General features: G+C 48.9%; 1 protein-coding gene across 2 annotated transcripts; it reads left to right on the plus strand.

Moving 5' to 3' along the window:
* Window positions 1–422: 422 nt before the first annotated feature.
* Window positions 423–23,672, plus strand: EFCAB12 (EF-hand calcium binding domain 12). Of its 2 annotated transcripts, XM_086697385.1 has the most exons (10): window positions 720–1,066; window positions 1,862–1,967; window positions 5,885–6,333; window positions 9,239–9,421; window positions 11,222–11,378; window positions 14,019–14,212; window positions 15,744–15,957; window positions 20,168–20,327; window positions 21,963–22,019; window positions 23,143–23,672. In XM_086697385.1, exons 2-10 carry the CDS (start codon window positions 1,883–1,885, stop codon window positions 23,399–23,401), a joined length of 1,758 nt encoding a protein of 585 aa, XP_086553511.1. In that variant the 5' UTR covers window positions 720–1,066; window positions 1,862–1,882; the 3' UTR covers window positions 23,402–23,672. The 2 variants fall into 2 exon arrangements, with proteins under 2 accessions (XP_086553513.1, XP_086553511.1); XM_086697387.1 differs by lacking the exons at window positions 720–1,066; window positions 1,862–1,967 and adding an exon at window positions 423–682.
* Window positions 23,673–24,487: the final 815 nt, after the last annotated feature.

Below are 24,487 nucleotides of genomic sequence, written 5' to 3' on the forward strand. Positions count from 1 at the left end.
CATTGTGTGGATAGAGCATGTTTTGTTTATCCATTTATCAGTTGATGGACATTTTAACTTTAATATTCCTGGTATCAGGTTCTCTATTTCCAAACCGTGGCATCCTGTCATTAGGGTCAATGCATATCAAAAACACAGGCCTCTTTTTGGCCAAGATTCTCTTGGGTTCCTACAATCCCTCCGGAGGAGGCAGGGCCTCTTCCTTGGATGAAAATGAAATATGTGGAGACCGGCTGAAGATGGTACAATTTTCAGGAAAACCTGTGATTTATTCCTCCAGATTCAGGGGCCACTGGGCCATACTAAGAATCCTGTCTTTCTCCAAGCCAGGAATTCTGCCCCGCTGCGACTGCCTCCCAGGACCCACAAAAGGAACAGGACTCTCAGGCAATCGGGAGTGGGAGGGTGCTCCCCCGTACCCGCCTCCGTCCCACAGACGGCAGGAGCGTGGCAATGCTCAGCCAATCAGCGCAGGGCGTCTGTAGTCCTGGCAACAGTTGCTTCTAAGCTCGGGGGCGCATTGAGTGTTTCTTGCAAAGTTTGGAATTACTGTTTTTTGGTACCCTGACACGCCAGCAAAAACCAACACAGACACACACACGCTCTTCAACACCCGCTCCCGACGCTGCGACCATGGAAGATTCGTACGAAACGTCTGAGGCTCTGTACCTGTCGCTGCTCGGTAGGTTCCCGGGAAGCAGCGCCGCCTCCAGGAAGCCTTCAGCCCCGTGCAGACGCGTGCAAGTGGGGTGAGGGCAAGCACGGGAGGCGAATATCTCATTGTGCCGTACTCTCTCTGGGTGAGGGGTTGCCAGGGGGTCGGGGGCGGGTCGTGCACATTTCTCAGATTTCCATTCCCAGGCTGGAAGAGTGGGCCAAGTTGCCGTGGTCTGAAATCAGGGGTCCAACCCGTGTGCCTGGGAAAGGCATCCACGGCCCTCTGTCTCGCCCGCCGCGCCCCACTTCTCCGCCGGATATTAATGTGCTGGGTACTGGAGAAGAAGCATGGAGAAAACCAGCAGTGTTTGGTGATAGCCTGCTGTGGGAAAACCCTGCAACTTCAGAGGTGAAGGATAGGCAGATAAACGCATAATTACAGAAGAAGGGGTGGATGCCAGGTCTGGGGGTGACACCCAGAAATAAGAGGTCTGCTAAGTGTAGTGGACAGGTAAGAACAATTCTAAGGTTCTGGAAGAGCTCTTTACACTTCGGCTTAAATTAAGGATATAAAGAGTTCTCCATGCCAAAAAGGGGAGGAAAGGCATTCCAGGCCAATGGAAGCACATGCAGAGAAGCTCAGAGATACGGTATCTTCAGGAAACTGCTAGTAGTTTGAGCATTGCCGGGGATGAGAGGTGAGAGAGGTCAGAAGGGACAAGATCATGAAAGATCTTGGGAGGTAGGAGATGGAGAAGCTACTGGAAATGGCAGTATTGGGATTGGGATTATCAGCAAATGCAGAATGAATTGGCAGACTTGAAGGCTGAAGCCAGAATCATGAGCTCTTGGGCTGCCTGAAATGTGCACACCAAAGGTACTGAGAGGTGAGGGAGAGTGGCCAGGCTAGAGGGGACTAGGGGGATTTGAGGGCTGACTGAACAGGGAACAAGAAAAGGACAATCAAAGATGATGCTCAGGTTGGTAACTAGGGTGACCTAGAGATGGAGGTGCCTTTCACAGGGATTGGGAACCTACCAGGAGGAACAGGTTGAGTGAGAACAGGACATGGAGGCCAGTGCAGTCTTGGTTGGTTGAGACTGAGATCCTTGTAGGCCATCCAAGTGGAAATACTTTAGGAGTAACTGTATGTAGAAAGTTGGAGCTAATTTCAAGTCATAAATATTGGTATGGGTGTCCTCAGCATATAGAAGACCACAGAAACATGAGAGTAGAGGAGATTGTTTGGAAAAAAGAGGAGGAGAAGAAGAAGAAGAAAAGGGAGAAGGAAGGAGAAGGAGAAAGCCCAGGTATGAACCTAGAAGGCACCAATTTTAAGGGATGGGCGGGAAGAGAGGGCCCAAGTAGCAAGTGGCCAGAGAGGTAGGATGGAATTGAGGGAGAGATTTGAATCAGAGCCAAAATAAACAGTATTTCAAGAGAGTTGAATTGTCTCCAGATACTTGGCGAGCTGTCCCAGGAAAGAGGGAAGGAATGTGTTTTCTGGAGCATCGGTGGGGAAGACTAGGACTAAAGGGTAGAACTTCCAGGGAAACAAAATCTGGGTTAATATAAGGAAGTCTTTTCTAAGAATCAGAATCAGGCATCCACAATGTGAGGAAAGAACGCCCTGTCAACCAGAGGCATATCCAAGCAGAGACAAAATCTGCCAGGGGCATTTCAGGAAGAGATCCCTGACCTGGGAAGGCAATGGAGCTAGTTGGCCTCTGGAAGCTGTCCTCACAATCCCTTGGGAACATTTTCACACAGTCTCTACCCACCTCACTTTTCTATAAATGGATACAGAACCCCAAAGATCACTATAATGGAAGCTCCGTGGTATAGTGGGCATGCGACCTTCAATAGGGGAGTCAGGGTGACTTTGAGGGGAGTGACACTTGGGCTGAGAACCATATGGTGAAAAGGACTCAGCCAACAGCAATCTTGGGGAATCCCATGCCCTTCATAGGGCATGGCAAATTCCAAAACCAAGTCAGGACAGAGCTAGGAGGGTTGGACAAAGAGAAAGCAGGCTCATGCAGCTGGAGTGAAGTGAGCAGAGGGAGGGGGCAGGGAGAGATCAGGGAGGAGCGGGGAGCAGGGTGCCAGTGAGGGCAGTGGTGGGGGCCATTGTAGGAGGGGCTTGTTTATTCTAAGGGCACTGAGAAGCCATTGCAATGAAGCCATTGAAGGGCTTGGCGGGGAGTGACCCTTCTAGCTAAGGGAAGATCATGGATTTGGGGTCAAGGGTGGGCGGAAGTGACAGTGGCAAGGCCAGGGAGGAGCATGTTTTGAGTGTGTTCCCAGGTCAACAGGGTAAAGTTTAAACCCCTTAACCTGGCATTCAAGATGACTCCAGCTTTATTTCCCATTAGTCTCCTCCTTCATGCACAATGTACTTTCAACTTGTGGAACTATTTAGTAACCCCCAAATCCTCAGACTCCACCCCTGACCTTTCCCCACGCTGACCCCTCCACTCTGACTCATTCCTGAAGGCACATGTCAATGCCTCTTCCTTCATGATGACCACCCGACTCTCTCCATCAGCACTTCTCCCCCGACTGAGGGCATACCACTTTGGTTGCCCCACCTTGTTCCATGCCAGGGCTCTGCGGTTGGGTTTCCAGCCTCGTTTGGATCTACTGGATGATTCTCAGTAAATGCTGGTTGGATAAATGGCTACATTCTCAGTTGTACCCAGCATCTTGTTCTCAAAGAAATGACACATGGCTTGTTGAGAAGTGCTCACTTCCGTCCACTTTGATGTATTATTTCCTGGCACATTATTTTCTGACCATGAAGGAAAAACACAGGCATTGTAAGGAGGCTTAACAAATGGACTGAATGGTCACTTTGTGCCAGGCTGGGCACCAGGGATACATGGGAACTAAGACACAGTCCTTGCCATTGGAAAACTCACAGGCTATTGGGAAAGAAAGACCCAGAAAGCATCTTCATCCAGAAAAAACATGGTAAATGCTATGATGGGGTTGAGCACGGGGGCTATGGGAAACCAGAGGGGATATGAGGGAGGGGGTGGGAGGGCTTCAGGGGATGGTGATGCCTGACCTAAGTCTCCAAGAGCATTCCAGAGAGAGGAAACAGCACGGGGGCAGGATGAGGTGACCAAGGAACCATAGTCAGCTCAGTTTGGGTACAAATACAGGGTGAGGTCAGAAAGAATAAGAGAAGGAGCCCATTAGGCTGGCAGAGGTGGGTGTGTCAGGTGAGGCCAGGTTAAGGAGACTGAATTTTATTTCGGAGGCAACAAAAGGGTTTTAAAGCAGAGGGGGTGTGGGTTTTAGAAGGGGAATGATGGTGACAATACTTTTAATAATAATGCTATATCCCTTCTGAATTTTAGAACACTCACATATCTGTTATTCATTTGATCTTCATAACAGCTTCAGGAGGTACTTAGAACAGAGTTTATCATTTTAGAAATAAAAGAACTGAGACTCAGTGGGATTAGGTGGCAGCCTGTGGTCTTATCAATTAATGGCTAAGAACAAAGCTCTGGGGCCAGGCAAACCAGAATTCGTATCCCAGCTCTGCTACTAAACCACCGTGCAACCTTGGGCCTCTCTGGGCCTTAGTGCCCTTCTCTGTAAAGTGGTATAATCATAGAGCTGATCTCTATGATGTCAAATAGTCTGTCCACTTGACATCCACTCATTCGCCAAATAATTACTGAGCTCCCACTGTATGTTGGCACGTGGAGGTGCTGGGGCTCCAGCAGGCAACCAGAGAGAGGAGGTCCAGGTCCATAATCTATTGAAAAAATAAACACCAACCAAGTAATTATACCAGAGATTTCAAACACAAATGTCTGCCTAAAGCAGGCACTTAATAAATGAACTGAGCTGCATGTAAGACAATGCAGAATGGGGGCACATGGGTGGCTCAGCTGATTGAGTGTCCAACTTCAGCTCAGGTCATGGTCTCCTGGTTCGTGAGTTCAAGCCCCTCTTTGGGCTCTGTGCTGACAGCTCAGAGCTTGGAACCTGCTTCAGATTCTCTGTCTCCCTCTCCCTCTCTGCCCCTCCTTGCTCTCTTTCTCTCTCTCAAAAATAAAAATTAAAAAAAAAAAGACCATAGAGAATAATTTGGGACTACAGCAAGCTGGAGAGGGCATGCCCTAGCCTAAAGTAACTCAAGGTGGAAAATTTTGACCAATGCGTCAAATGAAACAGGACCCCAAGCCTCATTCACCACGAGGGTCACCATTTGCAGCCCCCAACTTAAAACCCTGTGATAAGTTTTAAGGGGATGGAGGGGGGAGGGAGCATTCTGGCAGATAGAACAACACATGCAAAACCTTTAGGCGGGATGTGCTTGGACCATTCAGGGATCATTCAGGGTCAAGGCGTGTGGGACCTGTAAAGAAGGCTAGGCAAGGGATGAGGTAGGAAAGGTTGGCAGAGGAGGGATGTTATGTTGAGGGCCGTGGAAAGTGATAGGAGGGTTTCAAAATAGGCGAGGAGCAAGTCCATTAAAAAATAACAGTGCACTTTACCATGAACAAAGCAGCTCTAAGATGGGCTGATTCTAACCATCTCCACCACTCAGTAAAGTAGGTACCATCTTTACCCCCGTTTTACACATGAAAGACTGAGACGGAGAGCCTAAGTGACTTACCCAAGTACATGCAGCCACTAAGCAGCAGAGCCAGGACGTGGCTGAAGCATTCCAGCTTCAAAGCCTCTGCTCGGATGATGAGACCAGATCAGGATGCCATTTTTTTAAAAGATCATTCTGGGGGCACCTGAGTGGCTCAGTCGGTCAAGTGTCGGGCACTTAATTTCGGCTCGGTTCTGCGTCAGGCTCTGTGCTGACAGTGGGGAGCCTGCTTGGGTCTCTCTCTCTGCCCCTCCCCCCACTCCCTCTCTCGCTTTCAAAATAAATAAATAAACTTTAAATAAATAAATATATATATAAATAAATAAATTCTGATTGTCGATAAGGAGCCTTGGGGTGAGGGTGGGGTGGAGTGGAGGAAGAGTAAAATCTGAGAAGGTTAAACAAGAGAAAACATACAAAGACCTTAGCATAATGCCTGCCATCAGGAATGCGCAATCATATTAGGTGTGATTATCTTCATCATTATAGCAAAGCAATGATAACGCCAGGCCTGGGAACCCAGCCTGGTGCTGTAGCATTTTTCCTTCCTGACTCCGTTAGTCCTCTTCCTGAAAGAAGCTCACCTCTTAGCCCTCTTTCCCCAAGGGCTCTGCCAGTCTGAGACCTCAAGTGATGACGAAAATGCCAGCAAGGGCCCCACCTTCGATCCTGAACTGGTCATCACCCACTGCTTCAAGCAGTTCAAGCAGGAGGACTTCCACCTGCCTCAGAGCCGCCGGCGGGTCATCATCTTGCCTCAAAAAGAGGCTCCAATGCCCATTAATCTCATGGCCCAAACCCAGACTCCCCCACAGCCGATCTCCAGCTTCCAAGCCCTGGGAGCTGGGGACATCCAAGGCCAGCCAGACGACGTGAGGACCTGGCTGAGCCGGAGGCTGAAGCTTCGCCAGGACCTGGAGTCATTTGGCAGCGTAGAGAGGTGGCTTCAGAACAAGCCCAGCCTCACACCTTCAGAGGCCAAGGTCTTGCACATGATCCAGAAGGAGCAGGAGGACCAGTTGTTAGACCACCTGACTACTATCAGAGCCACCAAGGTGAGTAGCCCCATTTGCTTATGAAGACGCTGAAGGTGTTAGGGGCATGCTGTCCTTTCATTCCCTCAGATTAGTCAGGATAGGGGTCATTCACCTCATTCCCAAAGGGAGCAAAGAGAAGCCCCCAAAAGGAGGTGTATGGGGTATTTATTGCTGCATAACGAATGCCCCCAAACATTAAAGCAACAAATGTTGATTACCCCCACTGTTTCGGAGAGTCAGGCGTCTGGGAAGAGATTAGCTGGTGGCCCTCATCTCAAATTGTTGGCTTGCGCCATAGACAACTCAAGGCTTGACTGAGGCAGGAAGATCCGCTTCCAAGCTAGCTTGCTCACGTGGCTGCTGGCAGGGGGCCTCAGTTCCTGGCCACAGGGATCTCTCCATAGGGTTGCTTGAGTGTCCTTATCACATAGCAGCCAGCATCTCCCAGAGCGAATGGTCCAAGAGACAGAGCAAAGAGGAGGCTGCAATGCCTTTTATGACCTCATCTCAGGCAACCTGAGTTTCAGGAGAACCACGTTATCATTTTCACCATATTCTATTTGTAAGAAGCAAGTCACTAAGTACTGTCCACACTCGAGGGGAGGGGAATCAGGCTCCGTCCCAGAAGGGAGGAGTTAAAGAATTTGTGACTATATCTTAAAACCACCCTAGGAGGGATAACTCCTGGAATGCCATCTATGGGGCATTTTAAAAATATGCATTCTTCATTCATTTGTTCACTGACACGTGTTTGTTGAGGGCCTATATGTGCCAAGCAGGTGCTCGTGGTGGTACCGTGAGGGTCACAGTTGTGAGGCTGGAAGAAAAAGGAGGACTCCCTTTTATAAATACAGAAATAGAGGCTCAACGAGGCCGATAAATTGTCCAGCCCCATAGAGGTAGTCGGTGGCAGTCAGTACCAAAGCCCTTGTCCCCCAGTGCTTACCTCTCTGTGACATTTTCTGGTAATGGAAACACTTGAAATTTCTCCCAGTTCAGGTGAAGTTGGGATAAGAGATCAGATAACGTGGGTTTAAACCAGCTCTGCTATTTCCTAGCTGTATGATCCGGTCCTCAGTTTCCCAATCTATTCAATGAGGATAACCATTGTACTGACTTCCTAGGGTTGCTGTGACTTCTAAATGGAGTAGGTGCCTAGGACAGTGACAGCCATATAGTGAGCACTGAATATTACGTTTGCCATCACAAAATTTTTTTTTAATATTTACTTATTTCTGAGAGAGAGAGAGAGAGACAGAGAGAGAGAGAGAGAGTCCCGAGGCACAGAGAGAGGGAGACACAGAATCTGAAGCAGGCTCCAGGCTCTGAGCTCTCAGCACAGAGCTCAACGCGGGGCTCGAACTCACGGACCATGAGATCATGACCTGAGCTGAAGTCGGATGTTTAACTGACTGAAACACCCAGGCACTCCTATGTTTGCCATTTTTACTACTACTTTAGTCTCACTGGTGCCAGACTCAGTCCTTGGTGTAATCAGAGTCCAAACCGAAATTTCCTAGGCCTATCACACCCTTTCCAGACAGCAGTACAGTGTCTATGAATAAACACTGAGCCTGGTGGGGGGGGGGGGGTGGGCACCTGGGTGGCTTAGTTGGTTAAGCATCCAACTTTGGCTCAGGTCATGATCTCATGGTCCGTGGGTGCAAGCCCTGCGTCGGGCTCTGTGCTGGCAGATTGGAGCCTGGAGCCTGCTTCACATTCTCCGTCTCCCTCTCTCTCTGCTCCTCCTCCACTCGTGCTCTCTCTCTCTCTGTCTCTCAAAAATAAATTTAAAAAACATTAAAAAAAAAAAAACAACCAAAACACTGGGCCTGGATTAGAAACCTAGCTCTATTGCTTACAGGCTGTGTGACCCTGGGCAAGTCATTTCACTTTTCTCAGCCTGTTTCCTCGTTTGTAAAAACAGAAAGTAGTATCTAATACCTATTTTACAGCATCATTTATTCATTCATCAAACAATTACTGCCTATCTGCCTAGGGCTGGGGGGCTTGTCCAGCAGATGAATAGGAGGTAGAGGTATGTAGCTTCAAAAGACATTGTCTTGCTTTCAAAATGTTCACATGTTAATGAGGGAGGCAGACACATCAGATTGGTGACTACAGTTGGCCATTAATAGAGCTGGATCCTAAACACAGAGGAGCTACAAAGTAGGGAACAGAAAGGCCCTTTGTAAACTGTCAGGTGCTGCGCCAAGGTAAGGGAGTATTATCCTGAAATATTCCCGATGACCTGGAAGTAAAGGAAGAGTAGGAGTCGGACAGGTAGAGAGAGAAGGAAAAGTTTTGGGCAGGAGGCTGAGCAGGAGCAAAGGCTGGGAGATGGGTGGATTAGAGAGCCCCATCTGGTTCCAGGCAGGGGCATATGTTTTGGTGCACTGATCGCCTGGTGTGATTTTAATCCTGACGTGTTTGACAGGAGAGATGTGGGTAAGAATGAAATGTTAGTTCTCATCATGTCCAGCCCAGTTGTTTCTGATGGAAAAATGGAGGCCCAGAGATGCAAAGTATCCCTGGCAAAACGCCTTTGCCCTGAATCTAATGCTCCTTAAAAAAAAAAAAAAAAAAAAAAAAAAAAATTATTTTTGAGAGAGAGAGCATGCAACCCCCCAGAGAACAAGGGGGACAGAGGACCTGTCTGACGGCGGAGATGCTCGATCTGGGGCTTGACCTCATGAACCGGAGATCACAACCTGAGCCGAAGTCGGATGCTCAACAACCTGAGCCACCCCGGCACCCCTGAATCCAGTGCTCCTTGCACTCCATCTCGCTGTCTGTTGAGAGCTGCTCAGCCCCCCTCTCTCTCTCTCTCTGGGAATCATGTTCTGTCTAACTCTGGGAATCACATTCCAGTGGCCTGTCTCCCCTGAATTCTCTCCTCTGTTCCCTCTCTTACCTCTTACAGAAGAGCCCCCGGCCCTCCCGCCGACTGGTGCCCCAGCTCCGGTTGCCCAAGCCCTCTGCCTTATCAGCCTTGTACTCCTACCTGCACAGCCGCAAGATCAAGATCCTGGAGATATTTAGCAAAGTGGACGGGGGCGAGCACCAGAAGATCTCTAGGGAGGAGTTCATTGTGGCTCTGAAGGCGGTAAGTGCCTCCCATGCTCCCTCCAGGCTGGCCTGAGTGAGGAAGACATGCATGCATCCTGTCCCCACTGCTGCCTCCACCCAGGTCCTGGACCAACTGAAAAGTAGATCAAACCATCAGCCTTGTTACTTGTTAAGCCAGATCGGAAAACGTGACATAACTTGTGGCCACATCAGACCCCTAAAACCACTCCTGCGTGAGTCTGATCTTGAAAACCCCTCCCTGAGTGGAAAGTCTGCAGAGCCGACCCCATAACCAGTCAGTACCTGGGGAATCACTGTCTTGCCCATCAGACTCCAGAACTGGGCACAGAGATTGCTGGGCCTTCTGTCTTGCCTCTAGAACCCTCTAGACCTTCTCCAACTGTCATTGGCAGATAATCCCATAGAGATCTTGTTAAAATGCAGCTTCTACTCAGTACCTCTGTGCAGGGCCCAAGTTGATGCATTGTAACAAGCTCCCAGTGATGTCTATGGTACTGGTCCACAGGCCACACTTTCACTGACTATCCAAAAATTTTTAATTAATTATAAATAAATAAAATTTAAAAATCCATTTCCTCGGTCACACCAGCTACATTTCGAGTGCTTAGTGTTCACATGTGGTGAGCAGTTCCTCTATCAGCCTGCACAGATATAGAACATTTCCATCATTGCAGAAAGTTCTGTTGATCTAGCAGAGGTCAGCTAACTATGGCCCAGAAGTCAGATCCAGCCTGCCTCTGTTTTTGTGAATAAACTTTTATCGGAACACAGCTACACTCATTTATATGTATTGTCATGGCTGCTTTCACGCTATGATGGCAGATTTCAGCAGTTGTGACAGAGATCATATTGTTCATGGATCGTAAAATATTTACTATCTGACCCTTTATAGGAAAAGTTTGCTGACCTCTGGTCTGGATAAATTAAGCCTTAATATGCTTTGAATACAAGATACCTCTTGGAAATACTTTAGGAAGCTGCCTGCTAGGTCTTTATGATTTTAAATCATCACCAGTTTTCACACTGTTGTTTCACGACATGTAGTTACCTAAACAACGTTTCAAAACATTAAATATATATGTTATGTATACAGGGTGTGTATATATATACATATATATGTACATGTATACGTATATACGTGTATGTATATACGTATATATATAGGGTTTTTAATCATCATAACCAAAAAGAGAAAACATGAAGTCCTCTAGAACCAGGAGAGTTCTGACCCTCTTTAAGGAAAGCCCAGTGAACACTACAGTCTAAAGAAGCTGAGGAAGAAAATTATATTTCCTTAAACACTTTCCTTCTTGAATATTCAGTATTGCTGGCAAGCATTATACTCCTATAAAGTTGCTTACCATCCCTGAAAGAGTAATGTGTATTGTACTTCTGATCTTATTTTTCTTCAGTTAAGGAAAGCTGATGTGTTTCTCGTGGGCAAGGATGGTAGGCATGAAATCCTTTTTCCAATCCAGTGTGGGAAAGCTATCGTTGAGATTGGTATGGAGTGGGGTGGCAGCCCAGAAGGAAGGAGTCGCAGACTCTGCAAAGATAGTGGCATATCTAGACTAGGTTTTGAAAGAGGGATAGTTCTTCAGATAGAAGGAGGAAGCGCCTGAGTAAAGGCAGAGGGTGAGAAGGTGCAGGGTGTGTTCAGGGCCTCAGAAGAGGCTCTGAGCTCCTGCCAAGGTGGGAGTGGCTGTGGATGAAACTAGATAGGGGAAGTAGGGCCAGGCTGGTAAAGCTTTGACCGTACAGGTAGGATGTTTGGATTGGAGCCTGCCCACCTTGGTGGCTTCTCTTCTCTCCTTAGGTTGGAGTCCCTCTGAAAAACCAGGAGGTGGAAGATGTTGTGATCTATCTCAGCTCTCTGGGAAAGGACAACAGCATCACCACAGATATCCTAGTCAATACCTACAAGCAGTGGTGTCTGGCTCATCAGAAAAGCACCCTGGCAACTGCAAGGGAGCGTATGTATCCAGTCCCACCCCCATGCCTCCGCTTCCCCATCCTGGGAGCAAGCATGGTGGAGGCAGCCTTGGTTTACTTCCTGAGTGTGTTCTCCAGCTTTGGGTTACCATGGGTGGGCCAAGACTCTGGAATCCCCAAGCCCAGTGATCAACTAAGGAGCAAGGTATTCTCTTGAATGCCTAGCTACCATGTCCATCAAAGATGAATGAGACACAGCCCTTGTCCTTAAAGGAGGATTCTCAAAAGGTGGTTTCAGCCCACCAAGGCTTACCCAATAGACGGAGATCTTGTATGTGGGTCCAAAGCCTTCTTGCTATTGATCTATATTTTATTGATAAAAAGTTAACTAAAAGTCGGAAACCAGAATTAGCACATGTTTAGAGTTTACTGGAAAGCCTACTTTGATATTCTATGATCAGGGATATTAGCAGGGCTGCTATGAACAGTTGTATGAGCTGTGCAACAGCTCAAGTTCCATTTGCCAAGCCATGTGCTTGTGGAACCACATCTGTCCAGACATAGCATGGAGGCAAATTAGAAATGGACTAGCCATAGTGCTGGCTATGAATTTACAACACAACACAAGGGCGCATCATGGTTCTTTGTAGCTTAGTGGCATTGTGGTGTAAAAAAAAAAAAAAAAAAAAAAATTAAAATTGAACAACTCCAGATAAAATTAAAGCCCTCCTTTAAACTTCCATCCACCATTCCAGAGCCCTCCCCAAATGTAACCAAATATAATAACAATATAGCATATCCCCAAATATAACCCCACAGTGCAGCGCGTAAATTTCCAACCTCTAGTCTCATCAAGCCACTGGGCAGAGGCCCCGTCACCCCCAGGCAGTGTCTCTGCCTCTCTCAGAGTCCCAGGGAAACTGAGCACCCCCCCCCCCACCCCGGTCACCTCCTGCACACATCACTACCCACAGTCATAATCTCTGGCAACTTTTATGTCCAGCTCGTGTTCAGAGCTGCCTCAAGTTGGGCCTGCTCTCCCATCCATGACCTTTTTGCTTTTTCATTATCAATTACCAAAGCTCACCATTATCCACGTAGTTGGCCGTGAGCTGTTTAGTGAACGACCACAGTGTGCCGTGATGCATATTTGAGGCAAAGGTATTTGGGGCCTATTATTTCCCAATAAATAGACTTGAAGCCAGGAGCAAGTATTTGCTTGCCTGGTGCCATCTCAGTGTCATCACCCTTTTCTCTGGAGAACATTCCAGGGTAAATGGACTTGGATATCTTTTGCTTTGCCTAAAGGGGCAGCAGCATCAAGAGTCAACGAGACTCTTGGGTGGCAGGCTCATGAGAGAAGGCAGTGGCACTCGGGCTGGGTAGCCTTACCCACAGCAGGTAGCTCAGTTTATCCTTCAAGTCCCTGGAGGTCAAAGCTACAATTCACGCTCTAGAGGAGGACGCTATAAAGCTCAGAGAGGCTAAGCCACCAGTCTGCAGTCTCAAAACTAGAAGGTGACTGAGCCATGACTTCATTTCAGCCCAGAACAGGGCAGGCCTGAACCAGGGCAGGGGCAACAGGATGCTTTCATGCACTCGGTTCTTTGTTGAACATCTCCTACGTGCCAGGCATACTTCCAGAAACTGGGAACTGGGAACACAGGAGTGAAGAAGCCAAGGCCTCTGCCTTCAATGAGCTTCCAGGTAAAGGGTTAAGCAAGATGATGTCTAGTAGGGATTAATGCCTTGAAGACAATAGGACAGAGTGAGGGGGTGGTGGTCACAGAAGGCCTCTCTGCAAAGCAGCTATGGGAGCTGACACCCGAGTGACAGATGAGGAGCCCATTCTGGCGAAGGGCACCCTAGACAGAGGGATCTGCAGAGGCAAAGGCCCCGACTTGGGCAAGTTTTCAGGGGACAGAAAGAAGTTAGGGTGAGGGGCGCTTGGGTGGCTCAGTCATTTAAGCCTCAGACTTCGGCTCAGGTGTGAGTTGGTTGGTGAGTTGGAACCCCCGCATCGGATGAGCTTGGGCTCCCCACTCTCATTCTCTCTTTCTCTCTGTACCTTGTGGGTTTCTCTCTATCTGCTCCTTGCTCACTCACTCTCTCTCTGTCAAAAATTAGTAGGTAATTAAGTAAATAAGTAAGTAAGTAAATAAATAAATAAATAAGAAATACACCTGTAGTCAAAAAAAAGTTAAAAAAGGAAGAAAAAAGTTAGGATGGCTCTGGGGAGTCGGGGAGGGGTGAGCAGGAGGAGATGGATCACGTGGAGGCTGAGCTGAGACGAGAGTCTGCAGAGCCTTGCAGACCAGGAGGAGGATTCTGGGCTTTCGTGTAAGTGCCGAGGGAAGCCAGTAGAGAGTGTTAGGCAGGGGAATGAAGTGATTATATTTTTCAAAGGTCCTATTTAGTGTTTGGTGGAGACAGGATGCTAGCGTATGAGAATGCCAACCGCAAGGTTGGGGCAGTGGTGCAGGTGAGGCACGAGGTGGCCTTGCACTGGGCAGGCCATAGTGCAGACGGAGAGAAGGGATACCTTCAAGGTCCGTCTCAGGTGGCCTGATGAGCCACGTGGGAAGTGAGCAGAGGGATGGCCGGCACCTGCTTGATCACATGAGTTAACCACTTGATGGATTCCTTAGCTGAGCCCCCTCTCAGGCTCTCCTTCCTTTCAGATTATAGACCTGCCAAGATCAGAGTTTCCCCATCGCGTCTGTCCAAGAAGCAGGTGAATTTAGCCCCACAACCGTGCAAGATGGACCTGCTGACCGTGCCCGTGGTTGACACCCAGATGGAGGCGCGGCCCCTGACTCTGGAGGAGATGGAGGACATTGGCAAGCGGTACCGCGAGAGGAGGCGGAAGCATAAGGTACCCCGGTCAATGGGAAGGGCGTGGCGCTTGGCTTCTAGGCAGGCTCAGGTTCAAGTCCGCTGCACCTTCTAGCTGGGGAACTCCTGGGAGCAGGCCCTCTTTTACCCCTATGTTCCCTCATCTCATAATAAAAACAACACCTACCTCACAAGGTTTCTCTGAAGATGTAATGAGATCATGTTTCCAAAAGTATATGGAGCTCCTCTCTTCCCATCCTTTGACTGTGACCTTGCATCCTGAGACCAGGGCTGAGGGCCGTGTCTTCATTGTGGCTGGAATCCAAATGCCTGGTACAGGGCCTGTCACTGAGAGGCCACTCCAGACATACATGACCAGTGAAGGCAGGACTGATTGTGGGAATTAATTCACCCAAAAATATTTATCAAGAGACCACAAAGTGCCAGACGCTATTTTAGGTGTTATAGAGAACAAAACAGCCCCTGCCTTCAGGAAGGCAGATAATATTAATATTATACTATATATAAATACATTAAAAAAAATTTTAATGTTTATTTTTGAGAGAGAGAGAGACAGAGTACAAGCAGGGGAGGAGCAGAGAGAGAGGGAGATGCAGAATCTGAAGCAGGCTCCAGGCTCTGAGCTGTCAGCACAGAGCCTGATGTGGGGCTTGAATCCATGGGTCATGAGATCATGACCTGAGCCAAAGTCAGACACTTAACTGACTGAGCCACCCAGGCACCCCTAAATACTTATTATTATTATTATTATTATTATTATTATATAATATACTAGGCATTGTAAGTGCTATACCAACTAACATCTGATTCAGCTGCATGATAAGAAAACCCAAAATATTTGAGCAGAGGTCAGCAAACTTTCCCTATAAAGAGCCAGATAACAAATGTGTTAGGCTTTTGGGGCTTTATCGTTTCTGTGGCAACTACTTGGTTCTGCCTTTGCAGCAAAGAGCAGCCACAGACAACATCTAAGCAAATGAGTGCCTCTGTGTTCCAAAAAAGTTTTCTTTATAAACACAGGTGCTGGGCCACATGTGGCCTGTGAGCTGTACTTTGCTGATTCTGGTGTTAGAGGCCAAAAAACAGATTTTGTTTCCTTGTAAATAAATAAATGAGAAGGCCAAAAGTGGCTCCACATTCCCCAGGCCTCTTCCACTTTGTTCTGCCATCCTTGACATGTGCCTTCCACCTCAAAGGCACAGATATCTGCGCCCAATTTAAATTCTTGTGCAGCCAAACACAGATGTGTTGTTTCAGTAGGGCATCTACATTGTTCCCTACTGTATATGTTATACAGTGATGTATGCACAACCACATACGGGGCTGTGCACACAGAACCACGTGGCTTAACCACTCAAGTGCCCTTCAGGGGTAACCTTGACCATGTGTGATTTTTCTCCCAAGTCACTGACTTCAGAGCCTGAACTTTGGTCCCACCCTGCATGCTTTGCCATCTCCCCTCCTGGGGGAGAGGTCGATGAGGCTCCATATCTGCCTTCTGGTCGGGAAGAAGGTGGAGGGAAGTGGGTGCCAACCTCTTCTCCTTGCAGCTCAAGATCCCCTCCATCCAGTACACGGAGCGGTGCCGCCTGGTGCGCAGCGGGAATAAGCACTTTGATGAGCACTGCCTCCCATCCACCATCCATGGGGAGATGAAGGAGCTCATCAACAAGTCCCGCAGGGACAACTTTCTGGTCTACCTGCAGTGCTGCAAGCTCTGTGAGTCCTACGGCCTCCCACTGACAGAGGACATCCTCGTGAAAGGTAAGAGCTTTGGCGCCTGGCCCTTGGGAAGTTGCCGAGAGGGCTCAGAACCCAAGTGAACATGGCTCCTCCTGAGGTTTGTCCTTCCCCAGCAGACGTGCATCCAGCCAAGCCTCTGTGGCCTGTGGTGGGGATACTGAAGGAGCAGGGGCAGCCCAGCCTGTTTTGCTGTTACATTTGATTCTACATTCTAGAATCCTGGAGGTTCAGAGGCTCCACAGGTCTAGGGGTCTGGGTTCCCCAACTGAGCCTGCTGAGCATTCTAGAGCAGGAAGCTCCAAGGACAGGAGTTCTGGGTGAGGGAGCCCTGAAGTTGAGCAGAAAGGAACAGTCCCAATTTCAAAGAGGGACATGTGATAGGGGCGATAACTGCTCTGCTGTAGCGGGCTTTTCTGCAACCACTTCCCCAGGCCAGCCCTGTTTCTTGGTTCTTCCACAACACAGAGGTAGGAATGCACCAGGGGACAAGTTCTTCTGACGCCTTGGCTCTCTGCTCAGACCACAGGACTCAGCCCTGAGACTTCCACACTGGTCTCACCCTTTGTTTGAGGGAGAATTGTGTTTTCATATATCCAAGCAGATCTGAACCTTCCCCATCTCTGGGTAGAGTGTGTATTTCTGAGAGATGGGGACAGGAGAGGGCCCCATAACCCCAACGACCACACAGCAATGCTAATGTCCTAAATTCGTGAATTTATAACTTTAATGGGCAAGTTCCTCTTTGTGCTTTCAAAACACAAAAGGACAGAGGTTTTCCCACAGGAACGTCACAGGAAGGAACCATGGCCAAACTGGGAAATGTGGCTTTCAAAGAAAGGGGCACACAGACAATGGGGTGACTTACCTAAGAACAAGTTCACCGTCACAACTGACTATTTATGTCTTTTTTCCAAGACAAGGGGAAAGAAGGGCAGAATGTATAGGGCCATGGGTCTTGTATTAATTTGCTTGGGCTGCCACAATAAAATACCACAGACCAGGTGGTTTAAACAACAGAAATTTATCTTCTCACACTTCTGGAGGCTACAAATCCAAGATCAAGGTGCCAGCAGGGCCAGTTTCTCCTCAGGCCTCTCCCCTGGGCTGGCAGATGGACGGCCACCCTCTCGCTGCCTCTCCACATGATTTTCCCTCCATGCACTCATGCCCCCTTGTGCCTCTCTTGTGTCCAAATTTCCTCTTACAAGGACACCAGCCAGATCAGATTTGAGCCTACCCGCACAGCCTCACTTTAGCTTAATTACCTCTTGAAAGGCCCTCTCTCCAAATACAAATTCTGAGGTTCTGGGGGTTAGGGCTTCAATATATGATTTGAGGGGTGGGGGACGCAATTCAGCCCATAACAGGTCTGTACAACAGCGTACGGCCAAATGCCTTCAGGAACACAGGCAAACCACCCTAAGTGATCATTGTCTCCTGTGCACGCGGCACCCTCTCATGTACACGGCCACTTGCTGCCCACCTGGTCTGGGAGGGCAGTGACAGGAAATCTCTTGCGGCTCGCAACACTGACTTCTCACCAAATCATCCTTCCTTCCATCTTCCTCAGCGAGCCGCATCTTCCCTGATTGTTTATATTCTCTCGTCTCTGCTCGTGCTGGAAATGCAGCTAGCTGTCTTCTGAAATGCAGGCAGGCTTGCCAGCACCCTGGACTGCCCTGTGGGTTAAGTCTTTCCTCTGGATGCGCCTCCTCTGTCCCCACCAGGGTGTTGAGCCACTAACTGATTCCCACCACCACTAGCTTTTGCTAGGTGCTGGGTCAGGGAACCTCACCTGCCAGCGGGATTTCACACTCACAGGCACAAAGCAGCATCCGTGGGTGGGCTTCTCTTTACTTCTTGACGGTTCTAGATGGAAAAAACTCGAGTCTGTCTCTGACCGCTCTCCTGGCCACTATCTATTGGCTGTCTCTTTGACAGAGGCCAGCTCAGCTATGAGTAAAGAAACTCAACCATCGGGACTTCTGGGTCTGTGCTCTAGACTAGAGCTTGGTGGGCTCAGAATCCAGGCCTCAAGCTCAAGGGCCATGTTCTAAAACATCAAGGCCTTTCCCCTCTCCCCAGTGCACATAGCTTTATCATTTTTCCTCCCCCTGATTTCACAGATAATACTTGCTCACTTACATTTTTTTTGAAAACATAAAAATAATGATCCCCCCAGCTGGGGGCACCTGGGTGGCTCAGTCCCTTAAGTGTCGCCTTCAGCTCAGGTTATGACCTCATGGTTCTTTTCTCTCTCTCTCTTTTTTTTTTTTTTTAAAAGCATTTTTTAAAAATGTTTATTTATTTTTGAGAGAGAGAAAGAGCACTAGCAGGGGAGGGGCAGAGAGAGACAGGGGGACAGAAGATCTGAAGTGGGCTCTGCTCTGATAGCAGAAAGCCTGATGTGGGACCTGAAATCACAAACCATGAGATCATGACCTGAGCCAAAGTCAGATGCTCAACCGACTGAGCCACTTAGGTGCCCTATGATCTCATGGTTCTTGAGTTCAAGAGTCTGGCTCCATGCTGACAGCTCTGAGCCCACTTTGGATTCTCTCTCTCTCTCTCTCTCTCTCTCTCTCTCTCTCTCTGTCTTTGCCCCTCCCCTGCTCACTCACTCTCAAAAATAAATATTAAAAAAAAAATTCCCCCAGCTTGAGTTGGCACCATTAATATTTTAGGGATTGTCCTTTCATAGATCTCTTTTTCTTTTCCATTTACACAAAATTATTTATGTAAGTTATTTTTAAAGATATATATACATATATCGTTAATGTAGTTTTTTAAAATTCTGTATATTGGCACCTGGGTGGGTCAGTTAAGTGTCCGACTTCAGCTCAGGTCAACATCCCACGGCTCATGAGTTCGAGCCCCATATCCAGCCCGCTTCAGATCCTTCCACTTCTCCCTCTGCCCCTCCCCAGCTCATTCTCTCTCTTTCAAAATAAATAAACAAGCTAAAAAAAAATCCTGTATATCTTTTAAAAATGTTGATGCAGGGCATGCTGGTGGGTTAAGTGTCTGACTTTGGCTCAGGTCATGACCTCACGGTTTGTGAGTTCGATCCCTGTGTCGGCTCTGTGCTGACAAGCTCAGAGCCTGGAGCCTGCTTCGGATTCTGTGTCTCTCTCTCTCTCTCTCTCTCTCTCTCTCTCTCTGCCCCTCCCCCACTCACGCTCTGTCTCAGTCTCTCTCAAAATTAAATAAACATTAAAAAGAATTTTTCTTGAAATGTTGATGCTGCATCTTCCCCTTCCCTCTCCCCTCTTATCTGCACAGTCCCTGCCCTCCCCTCTCCTCCTCCCCCACCCCAGATAACCAGCATTAATAACCTGGACTGTAACCTTCCATTACTTTTTCTAGAACGTGAGCTAGTCATGCGTTATCATCGTAGGACAAGTACTGCTCCGTGGCTGCAGGAAGACAGAGCCCCTGGCCAGTGTTTTTTATGCTCCGACTTCTTAGAGCAGTCTCCTGAGGATATCTATGGGACTAATTCTAAGCAAGGAGAAAACCTCCATCAACTAGGTCTAGTTAACCTGGTGAAGCCTTGGGTGAACCTCCCCTCCTTCTTGTGGCCTCGTGACCAGCACGACCCCATGCAGAGTGGGGTAGGGCACCACACACTCCATCCTAACTGCACCCAGGCTTTGGGGCCAGGGCTGACCTGGTTACAAACCAGCTCCCACAGCTCTAGTCCAGACACCAGTGCTGTACCAACCCCACTTCCTAACACTGCACTAGGGTTATGTGCCCTGTCGCCCCTGGGGGAAGCTGGGGGAAGAGTCTAAGGGACCCTCTGCACTTTGCAACTTGCTGTGAATCTACAATCATTTAGACATAAAAAGCTTAATGGGGCACCTGGGTGACTCAGTCAGTTAAGCATCTGACTCTTGATTTTGGCTCAGGTCATGATCTCGCGCTTTGTAGTTCGAGCCCCACGTCAGGCTGTGCACGGACCATGCTGACTGTGCAGAGACTGCTGGGGATTCTCTCTCTCTGCCCCTACCCCATCTCTCTCTCTCTCTCTCTCTTTCAAAATAAATAAATAAACTTTTTAAAAAATAAAAAAAAAAGCATAAAAAAGTTTAAAGTGTATATCTAAGAAAAATCATTTGCAAACAAAAATGTGGACTTATATATAAAAAAAATCCTCCCCTCTGCCCCAAAGGCTGAGGGCAGGGAGGGGTGTTGGACTGAGAGGCCACGTTTCTCTTGCTACTTACAGCCCTGCTGTACCCAGGGGACAAGATCATTTTCCAGAAGGACGAGGTACGCCCAATCCGGCAGCCGGGAGGCTACTACTCAGATATGAAGATCTTCAGTCCAAATCTGGCTCTGCTCAAGTTCCAGGGCTTCAGCGATGTTGTGGCTAAGAAGACTGACAAGCTGAGTATCAGACCCCCTCTCTCCCCCCTGCCATTTGCATACCAGCATACTTGAGGTGACATGTTGTGCTAATGCCTGTGGCCAAGCGTGCCCAGCATGTCCAACCCAGCTGGTCCCCAGGGACTGGCCAATTTCCAGTGTCTGAGGGCATTAGCCTCCTTGCCTCACTCCCAACCACGTCCTACGTGATCTCAGCCTCTCTACAAAAGCTTAAAAAGAGGGCCTTCTTAGGGAAATAGGCCCCTTCTCAAATCATGGGTTGGCTGGTCAGGGGCCCTACAGAGAACAGAGGTGGCCGTCCCTTCTTTGTCCTGCCTTCTCTGGCAAGAGGTGGGCTTGCATTAGGAGGAGAAAGGAACTCTGCAATGGGGCCTGTCTCTGGCCCTCAGACCAACCTCCTTCTTTGGGAGGAAGTGACCCATGGGCAGGTTGTGAGCCAGCATCCGTGGGTGACTGCATATTGGAGAGCAAGCAGCATCCCTGCATCCCTGAGGAGGGACGGGGCTAATGTGGGATGAGGAGGGGCCAGCTGACCACAAGGGGGGAGGGGACCGGGAACTGCCCACATTCTAGATCACTGCCAGCTGCCCACTGCGGTGGTATGGCCAGAACAGCTGGGATGAGATACAGCAGAGCCAAGTGGAAATCCCACAGGCTGCAGGTTAAACGGACAAGAATACTTCACTGTCTGAGCCTCAGCTTTTCATCTGTTAAATGAGCATAACAGCCCCTCCCACACACAATGAGGATCAGATGAGAAATGCATATAAACTTCCTAGCATGGTGTTTGGCAGATAGTCAGCCCTTGGAAGCAGTGATAGTTGTTGTTTTACCTGTCCCATCAGGACAATCTCGACTGAAGGCATGGGCCTGGGCCTACAGAGGGGCCTGTCCACAACCCTGGGGAGGCAGAGCTGAGCACGAGTCAGAAGGCTGGTGGCCTGGAGAGCCCTTTCTGATTACTTAGTGACTGCCAGCCCCTGGGTGGCTGACATCCATTTCTGCACCGGGAACCTAGGGAGTGGGTGGGAGCCTGAGAAAGGGACTCTTGTCCCTGTTTAGGTAGGCCACAGCCATAAGGGATAGGTCCCTAAGGACCCTAAGGGCAGGTCCCTTAGGGAGGTCCCTAAGGGCAGGGATGGACATTTGTTTTATCTTGCTACTTGGACTGTGCTGTCAAAGATTCTCAGGCCAGATGCAGGCCTGCTGGGAAAGAGTGCCGTCTGTGATTAATGAGTGATGTCTGCCAGGCCCAAGATTTGGAGAGTCAGTTTTCACCACCCTTGTTCCAAAAGCTGGCTTTGGCTCTGGCAGGGAAAGTGAGAGTCAGGGGCCCCCAAACAATGCAGATCATTGCGCATCTCTCAGCTACCCTGGGAGGCTCTGCTCTGGGAAATAAAAAACATGAGGCTCTGAAAAGGGAAGTGACCTGCCCAGAGCCACACAGCCAGCCAGGTTGGAAGCCCAGGCCTGGCTGACCAAGCCCACCCCAGATAGAAGAAATGCTCCTTTTGGAGCTCTGGTTTGGACTCACTAGACAGGCCCACCCCCATGTCCTCTGACCTACTACCTGAGGCCCCATTAACATGGATTCCCCCCATCCTGACAAGATACCTTTCTGTCTTCTCTACTAGGAAGACACCAAAGAAAATCAAGAAGATACACTTTAAGGAGTTTGAGGAGTTCACCAGGTCTGTAGCATCAGCCAACTCTGTAAGCGGGTCAGGGGAGGGAGGACCAGCCTCACGGTGGAGGAGGTGCCTGGGACTCTGCATGTTGCACGGCGGCGCACAGTATCTAGGGCTCAATGCCCGGGAACTGAGAGGCAGTGAAACTACTTAGAGTGCCAGGCAGACGCCACTGTGGGTGTGTTCCCATGTTTTCACTCATTTAAATCCTCTCAGGAACCCTATAAAGTTACTCTTAGCATGCCCACTTTGCAGAAGGGGAAACTGAGGTACAGAAAAGTTAATTATCTTGCTCAAAGTCACACATCTATCAAGGGGTGGAGCAGGGATTTGGACCCAGCAACGCTAGCTCCAGAGGCTATATGCTGAACATCACATTAAAATGCCTCGAGAGGGGCGCCTGGGTGGCGCAGTCGGTTAAGCGTCCGACTTCAGCCAGGTCACGATCTCACGGTCCGTGAGTTCGAGCCCCGCGTCAGGCTCTGGGCTGATGGCTCAGAACCTGGAGCCTGTTTCCGATTCTGTGTCTCCCTCTCTCTCTGCCCCTCCCCTGTTCATGCTCTGTCTCTCTCTGTCCCAAAAATAAAATAAACGTTGAAAAAAAAAATGCCTCGAGAGAACTGACGGTGTACACTTAAGAATTTGGGTTTTGGGGGCGCCTGGGTGGCTCAGCTGGTGAAGCATCCCACTTTGGCTCACGTCACCATCTAACATTTGTGAGTTTGAGCCCTGCTTCAGGTGAGCTCGAGCCCCACTCCAGGCTCTGCACTCTCTCTCTCTCCCTCCCTGCCCCCTACTCACTCGTGCGCTCTCTCTCTCTCAAAAATTAATTAATTAATTAATTAAAAAAAAAGAATTTTGGGTTTCAAGGCAGCAAATTGGGAGTCAAGCCCGCATCCTACCACTTGCTCGCTGTGTGGCTTTGGGGGAAATAACGTATCCTCTCTAGGTGTTCACGTCCTCCTTGGTAGGGCAGACAGCATAACAGGACCTACCACATGGAAGCGAAGTGCTTGGCAAAGTGCCACACCTCCACTCTGGTCACACAGTTGCTTAGCTCTGCTCAGCAGAAGCCCCAGCCTTGGCGGGTCTGCCACGACAAACTTCCTATCTTCTCATTTTCCAGGAAGCTGCAGGCGAAGAGGTCCAGGGGTTCACTGCGAACTCACCCCAATTTCTTCTGGCCGGGTCACCTCCTGGACAAGCTGCAGCTCTATCTGCCCACTGTGGCCATGGACAGGAGCCTGGCACTCTTCAGTTGTGTCCAACCCCAGCCCCATGCCTACTCAGCCACCTACCACCCCAACCACTGGTGGCCTATTGGGAACATGAACTACATGACCTGTGCCTATTACGATGCCTCCAAGGTCTACTACATCGACTAAAGTGGCCCAGGTGTTGTCCGACCCAGCCATCCTGGGGCTGTGGCCAGTGCAGCTAGCAGCCCAGAGCCACAGACACAGCGGGAAGTGTAAAGAGCCAGATAAAAGAGATCATTTCAGTGCGATGGCCTGGTGCCAGCTCTCTCTTGAGCAAAAATGTCCAGTGTCTCAGAGGGCAGGTGTATCTAGGGAAAGATAAGCAGTTTCTGAGTATTTCCCTGTCTTGACCTCTGCCCTTTTGAAATAAACCAGATTGGAGTTTTTTTTCATGTCACTTGTGATCCAGCTGATGTGATTTCTTGCTCAGGAGCTGGGGCCAGAGGAGTGTTTGAAAAGCTGGGGTTCTGAGCCCAGGGCACTACTGCAGGTATGCTTGCCTGGCACCTGCAGCATCTTGTCCTGGGATCTCAGTGCTCATAGGAAAGCAGCAGGCAGTGCGGGTACCCTGTGCCCTTCTCTGTGGAAACGGTCACAGCCGGTCTCTCGTCCCCCAAAGACTGAGCCTTTTTGGTTACTGCTTCCAAATCTCTTGCATCTTTCACTGTTAGAGGCATGCTCTCTGTTTCCTGAGCCTTCTGCTTGATTAACCCACCTGACCCCATCAAGACCTCCTCCCTTCACAACACACATAATGTGGGCTGCTGTTAGCACAATGCTTTCATTCTCTGCATCCCATCTGACTTCCCAGAGCCCGCTGGCTAAGCAGGATTCATGAGGTGTGGTGTAGTCACAGGCACAATAGGGTTCCAGTCTCAACCTTATCACTTGTGAGCTGTGCGACCTTAGACAAGACATTTCACATTTCACTCCTCTGGGTCTCTTCAAACTCCTACCCTTCACAGTCAAAATCTCAGGAAGGAGTTGTCAACACTCTTCCCTTCTCACTTCTCATCCTGTCAACAACACAATCCAGTGTAGCTTCTGTCCCCATCTGGCCCCTGGAACTACTATCAAGATCAGCGATGACATCTGTATTGTGTTCAAATTGTGGAATCAATGCACAATTTTTTCGTCCTGAAATGTGATTTTTTTTTACAATAATCTTAAATACAAAATCTAAGCAAAACAAAACCATCAACAACTATTTAA

The sequence above is a fragment of the Puma concolor genome, chromosome A2 (assembly GCF_028749965.1).
Source record: "Puma concolor isolate L17-30 chromosome A2, mPumCon1.1.hap2, whole genome shotgun sequence".
NCBI classification, from domain to species: domain Eukaryota; kingdom Metazoa; phylum Chordata; class Mammalia; order Carnivora; family Felidae; genus Puma; species Puma concolor.